We start from the raw sequence: 6000 nt of genomic DNA on the forward strand, positions 1-6000 counted from the left end.
CCTTACCATATAAGGCGACTCTAGGGGCTGCCTACAACAACTTCAACAGTTTAATCCTCAATAACCGCCGGGTTGGTCTTACATTCGGCCGCAACAGCAGGACCGTTAGTCTGCTTGAAAGCGCCGGCAGTAGCTCAGCTACATCCGGCATGATTTGGCCTGCTTTGCGAGGCTCCGATTTTCTCAAAGATATGATAGAGCTTAGTCACAATAACGACGATATTTCTACGTAAGAGGAGTTTGGCAACGACGACCAACAGCGCTGAGAATCTATAGCATTGTTATTTTCTCAGTACCTTAATCTTATTATCTCATTCCAGGATTTGGTGTTTGAAGAATACAGGTCCTGCGTCGGATTGGGCTTCACCTCATGTGCAATTCGGGATTGACAAATGGACCATCAAAAGCCTGTCGCCCATCTACGGCGGCAGTGCCGGGAATCTGGCTGACCTGAAAACCCTTCTCCCGTATGGAGCATACTGGACGATGGACTACATGGAGCAGCATCGTGCGTGATGTCGTGTTCTAAATCCAATAAAGCCATGGCCTGAAGGCTGTTCCATGATTTATTTTCTTTTAACGCTCGTTACCCATTTCTTAAATCTCCTGCAGATCAGAACACTTACTGGAAGGTTGGTCAATATCAGCATGCCATGTTTTTATGTCAAGCTCATCGACTTACAGAAACTTCTTCCTCCTTACAGCAAGCAATTGATCAAAATGCCAATAATCTAACTGCGCAAGCGGTATCAATCATTCTTCAAGAATATACCCAGGACTTCTTCGATCCTTCAAAGAATCTCTCCAACTTCAACCGCATGGCTCGCGTCTCGCCTTATCTTGGAAACGCTTGGACATATTACAACTCGTCCTCGATTTTCCCGACTGCCAACCTTTATAATACCAGTCGCGACCCTGCTTACCTCAAGATGACTAGTGGCCTATTGGACGGGCAAACGTATTGGGGATACGGCAATATCTATGGGAGAACATATGCGTGAGTTTTCGTTGGGATATGATCACTTCGTATAGCCGAAAGGTCTTGATATGGCGTTCACGTCAACAGAGCTGTCAACACTGTGATATACGCGGGCCAGTCGACGCCTAGCCATGTCTGCCAAGCAGGCGGCATTCTTCAAGAGTCTCTGGATCTTTATATGCAGACCCTGGTCCCGTCGCAGAATGCCGTTATTTTCCTTTTCGATGCGCTGGGTACGGGCATGTACCCTGCAGGAACCATTATCTCGACATCCATTCCCAATGCTGGCATCCCTACCGACCCGATGTTAGCGCTTTTCTCTCTCCGTAAGTAGGGGGTGTTCAAGGATTGCTTGCTGTGATACTTGAATGCTTCATTCACCTCATCGTTATTCCAGTCACTATCGACAAATCGTGGGACTCCAACATCGCACAAGTTGGCAAGTACCTTCGCGCAAAGTATCCTGTCATTTCCGACCTTGTGGGGCCGACCACATTCAAAGCCACGCTTGGAGATGGTCAGGCTTGGTACATTGGGGCGCAGCAGATTAAGGTCGACGACATCGGTGGCAAGTGGACGTTGGTCATTGCCTTTCCTCGTAGCGACTTCTTTGCTTCCATCGACCGTTCCATCATACGCAGCATCATTGTCATGGCATGCTTGGCCGTTGCGGGTGTTTTGGCGACACTAGCGGTTTCATTTGCCGTGGTTTACCCGTTACACGTCCTCGGAGTATGCATGGGTGAAGCAACACAGATGAAATTCAAATTCTTGGAGGACCGCAATATAGATAAGACGAGTGCGGTGACTGAGGTAGCATCAGCTGCACATTGAGTCTGACACGAGATAGGTCCAGCGTAACTTATCATGCTGCGCTTGTTCATCCAGATTTCGAATTTGCAAACTGCCTTCGCGACAATGGTAAAAGCGTTCGCCGCCGGAATCCGCAAAAACGCCAGTCTGGTTTCTGCCAAGTCACGAGTAGGAGCCACGACATCCGTAATGAAGAAAAAACTGTCAATTACTCAAGCTTCAGACTGACCGATCATAAGATGCGGGTGTATCAAATTGCGCACAATGTTTCCGGCTTAGCCGTGCTCTTTTTTGCTGTACTTGGATGCACCGATTTCCGTGCATACAAGATCCCCGAATTAATTGATTTCGCTCGTTGGAGTTGACAGCGGCCATGAAAGGGTTGACGAGGGACTTGTTTGAGCTATTCAAGTCTTCGCGACAAAGACGAACCGGTGGCCTTCCTCTCTGCTGCAAACACTTGCGCAGGTCGTCGTGCCAACCCTTTAGTCACTTCCATAGGAGTAGGTCGGTGTGACTTTGCACACATTTATTGTTGAGATGCCGACGAAAAGACGAGGATCCTTGTCGCGTGGCTCTGTGGGTGAACAGGTGTCGTGTTTGAAAATGGGCTTGTAAGGTTACTAGCGCGCTATGTGCTCGGTGCGGTAATTGTCGATTGTTGGCCGTACAGTTATACAGTCCGGACGCCGGCGAGTTGCGCTTGTCGGCTGCCGGAGCAGCGTACGCGTACGTGGTGAAAGGGCAGCTGGATTTGCAACAAATGGTGTCAATGGAAGGGTCCATCAAGGTAGCTTGGAGCATGAGCGCCGGCTGCGAGGTGCGACTTGAGGTCTCTGTACAAGCTGCTGTGCTGGTCGAAACCGCGCCAGAGGTTGCTGGATTATTAGGCTACGGGCGATGCTACACCAGGTGCGACGGTGTCGCTGAGGTGTGTGAGTCGGGGGGCATACCTCGCGGAGAGTTCGATGGCCATGTGAGCACAGTTTTTGGGTGCTGGATTATTAGGCTGCGGGCGACGCCACACCAGGTGCGACGGTGTGGTGCCGGCTTGTCGAAACCGCGATGTTCGGCAGATGGTGCTACGCTGATGTGATATGCGAGCCTGCCTTAAACTGCGCAGTGTAAAGCGATTCTTGACCTACCACCGAGCCATGGCTATCTGCGGCCGTCAGCGGGTGAACTTTGGCAACCTGATATTGAAGGATGTTCTGCGGACAGCCGTCGGTTTCCTTGCGCTGCTACAGGTGATAGCAATGAAGGTGCATCCGGAGTTGAGGGACGATGGGACCTTGTTAGACGCTGTGATAATGGTAATACCTTCCACATGTGGGATGGTGACATCCAACTCCAATGCCGTCGGATGTAGTTCTTGAGCGATAGGGAGCAATGTTAGCGCCTCACAATTAGTTCTGCTTACCGCTCGCTTGACCTCAAACACTTGATGTGGAGAGCCTCTTCTGAGATATTCACGCTTACTTCTCAACCGCTTGACCGTAGGATTCAAAAGTAAGCGTAAATTTCGCAGAAGAGGGTCTTCGGTATTCCCTATGTTGGTATCGCCGGAGAGGAAAGCAAACTTCACAGGGGACCCTGTTACAGGGGCAGTAAAGAGATATCCGATGCCAACCGCCGCTCTCGACAACTCGCGGTTTGAACCACGTGTGTCTTCTCAGCGTCGTATGCTTTTGTCGGAGTTCTCTTATACACGCTGTCGCTTCCCGTCAGTCGACGCGCAAAACCACGCAAAGGCAATTAAGCGACGCGCTTATTTCAAAGAACTTAGAGAGGGGCCACGCACTCTCGCGCGCGCCTTTGGAGCCCTGGGCCGCCTCGGGCACTTTCTCTTTCATTGTCTGGCCAGGGCTGGCCAGAAGTGCGGTACCTCTCTTGTGACACAGACACTCAATTCCATTAAGAGGTGGGTATACCAATCTCGCCATCGCCATTCTGGTCCCCAGGCTGGCTGGCTGACCAGGCTGACCCGCTGCACATGTAATGTGGAGTGTCCGGTCTTATTGGAGAACAACATGTGTGAGCGAGACATGTCCCGCCTGGTGTGCGAGACATGTCCCAGACAGGGTTCTCCAGTGGACTCCGACCTCATGGGTACTTCCGGTGCTCGTCGCGCGATCCTATGAACAACAAGTAGTTCTTCTACTACATATCGCATAGCAGCGCCGACGAACACCCAGTCCGTCTACAATAGCTTACAGCAAAGTAGTTATTGTATACGAACATCAGTTATACAACCCCTGTGGAAGGTAGTCCACATCACATGGTAGCACCCCTCGTTTCGAGCAAAACGAGCTTCCTAGTAGATAAACACGTCGGCAACTTCAGCATCTCGAAATTGCGGACGTAGCAATCGTCACAGAACGTCGATACAATCATTCTAGACGATTCATATAGCCTTCAGGACGTCCAGGACAACGTCCACCTCAACTCCTGAAGCCCCTAGTGCACTATAGTCGAAAAGCGCCGACCTCTAGGTTATTTACCTAGTGGAACGACCGATACGTCGCAACCACCTCGCTTTTCGCACCTGGATGGTTAGACAAACCTCCGTAACCCACAGTTTGCCATCCATATCTTACTCTTTCAGTATATCAACATCTTGAGAGTATACGTCCCACAGTCGATATGTAGTCAACATAAACGCGTGTTTACTAGTATCCAATTAGGACCCCGTTCACGGATCGGAAGTCTACCCCAGTAATTTGATTCCCTTCAAACTTGGAAACCACGTAGAGTATCCAGAGCTTGAAGACTTCTGAAACTTTCAAAGAGATTCGACCTACAGATACTGAGATATCAAAAAACGGGTTTTCCATCGCCACTATAACCTCTGTATAGCAAGACTGCAACAGTTTTGACCGAAACGACCCCCGATAAGGTTCTTCCCAATCTAAAGAACTACCATGAATTTACCTGAACGTTTTGGGATTTTTGAATCACTGCAAAACGAGTAATCCGTTATCGCCTTCGTCAATGTTTCGATATTGAAGCGAAAACGGGCGGATAGAAAAAGTCTTTCAGTTTTGGGACAGAGCTAAGCCGTTAGGGTTCCTCTTGATTCCCTCAAAGGCCCTTTTAAACTGATAGCTTCAGATCCTGTCTGGGATCAACGTAGCCAAAACCCGCCGTCATCGGACATGGTGGATTTTGGGGATTTTTCGCTCAAAAAGAGGGAAAATCTATGCTCAAATTTTGGTTGTTGCATATGGAACATACCTGATTCGAGAACCTTGTTGTGTTAAGAATGGGCGGAGCCGACGGAAATAGAGGCGACTTGTGGTGCAGGTTGTTGACAGGTAATGGTATTCAGACCGAAACAAGAACTAGAACAAGACTAGGAAGAACTGGTGTTGATCTGCTGGGGGATCAGGAAGTGGGGAGCTCAGGGGAGGCGGCTATTTATGCTTTTCTGGGAAGGCTGGGGAAGCGTGGGGAAGCAGAAGGGTACGGAATGAGAGGGAAGCCAAGAGAAGCGCCAAGGGTGGGGGAAGCATAGAAACAGAAGACTGGGGATGGGGTGGCTACGCTGAGGCTCTGGGCGGGTACGTGGGGAAGTATGAAGAAGGGTTTGTAAGCGCCGAGTGTTGGGAGGTGTGGCTACGTGCGGCTGCGTGGAGAAATGAAGGCAGTGGCAGGTGTGGGGTAGCGCGGCTGCGTGCGGCTGCGAGGTTTGGCAGATGTCAGGTTTTGACAGGGAATTGACATTGACTGACTGTTGGGATGCTGTCATGAGGTAAGCGCATGGTATGGACGCGTCGTCCATAACATGTTGTTTGTGTGTATTTGCTCGAGGTACTGAGCTATACAACATCAATGGAGTACTTCTGTCCGCATTCTGGACGTATTCGTCATTGTTTGACGTTATTCGACCTGAAAACAAGATTACACTGGCGAGAAGGTCATCATGAGTACATCAACGGGTAGTACAGTTACCAGGAGTGAGGAAACTACTCCTGGGGGTAGGGTTAGGGTTAGGGTTAGGGTTAGGGTTAGGGTAGGGTTAGGGACAGGGTTGAGGCACGCACTCTCTCCTAGTGCAAAATGCGGCCACCTTTAAAAGATGCCTACTTAAACGATACAGAATCCCGGCGCAGACGTTGTCAAGAAGGCGTTTGCATCCTTTCAACATTTGCCGTACGCGCACAAATGCAGATTTGCGCAAGATGGGGCGAAATGGCCTAGCGGGCATC

At 50.0% G+C, this 6000-nt stretch overlaps 1 protein-coding gene across 1 annotated transcript; it reads left to right on the forward strand.

Moving 5' to 3' along the window:
* Positions 1 to 135: 135 nt before the first annotated feature.
* On the forward strand, positions 136 to 2288 carry EV422DRAFT_95562 (uncharacterized protein). Its single transcript, XM_053074537.1, has 7 exons — positions 136 to 229; positions 321 to 508; positions 618 to 632; positions 705 to 997; positions 1067 to 1305; positions 1377 to 1792; positions 1868 to 2288. The coding sequence occupies exons 2-7, from the start codon at positions 470 to 472 to the stop codon at positions 2018 to 2020; spliced, it is 1155 nt and encodes a 384-aa protein (XP_052924839.1). The 5' UTR covers positions 136 to 229; positions 321 to 469; the 3' UTR covers positions 2021 to 2288.
* Positions 2289 to 6000: the final 3712 nt, after the last annotated feature.

The sequence above is a fragment of the Fimicolochytrium jonesii genome, assembly GCF_025526975.1.
Source record: "Fimicolochytrium jonesii strain JEL569 chromosome Unknown EV422scaffold_15, whole genome shotgun sequence".
NCBI classification, from domain to species: Eukaryota; Fungi; Chytridiomycota; class Chytridiomycetes; order Spizellomycetales; family Powellomycetaceae; genus Fimicolochytrium; species Fimicolochytrium jonesii.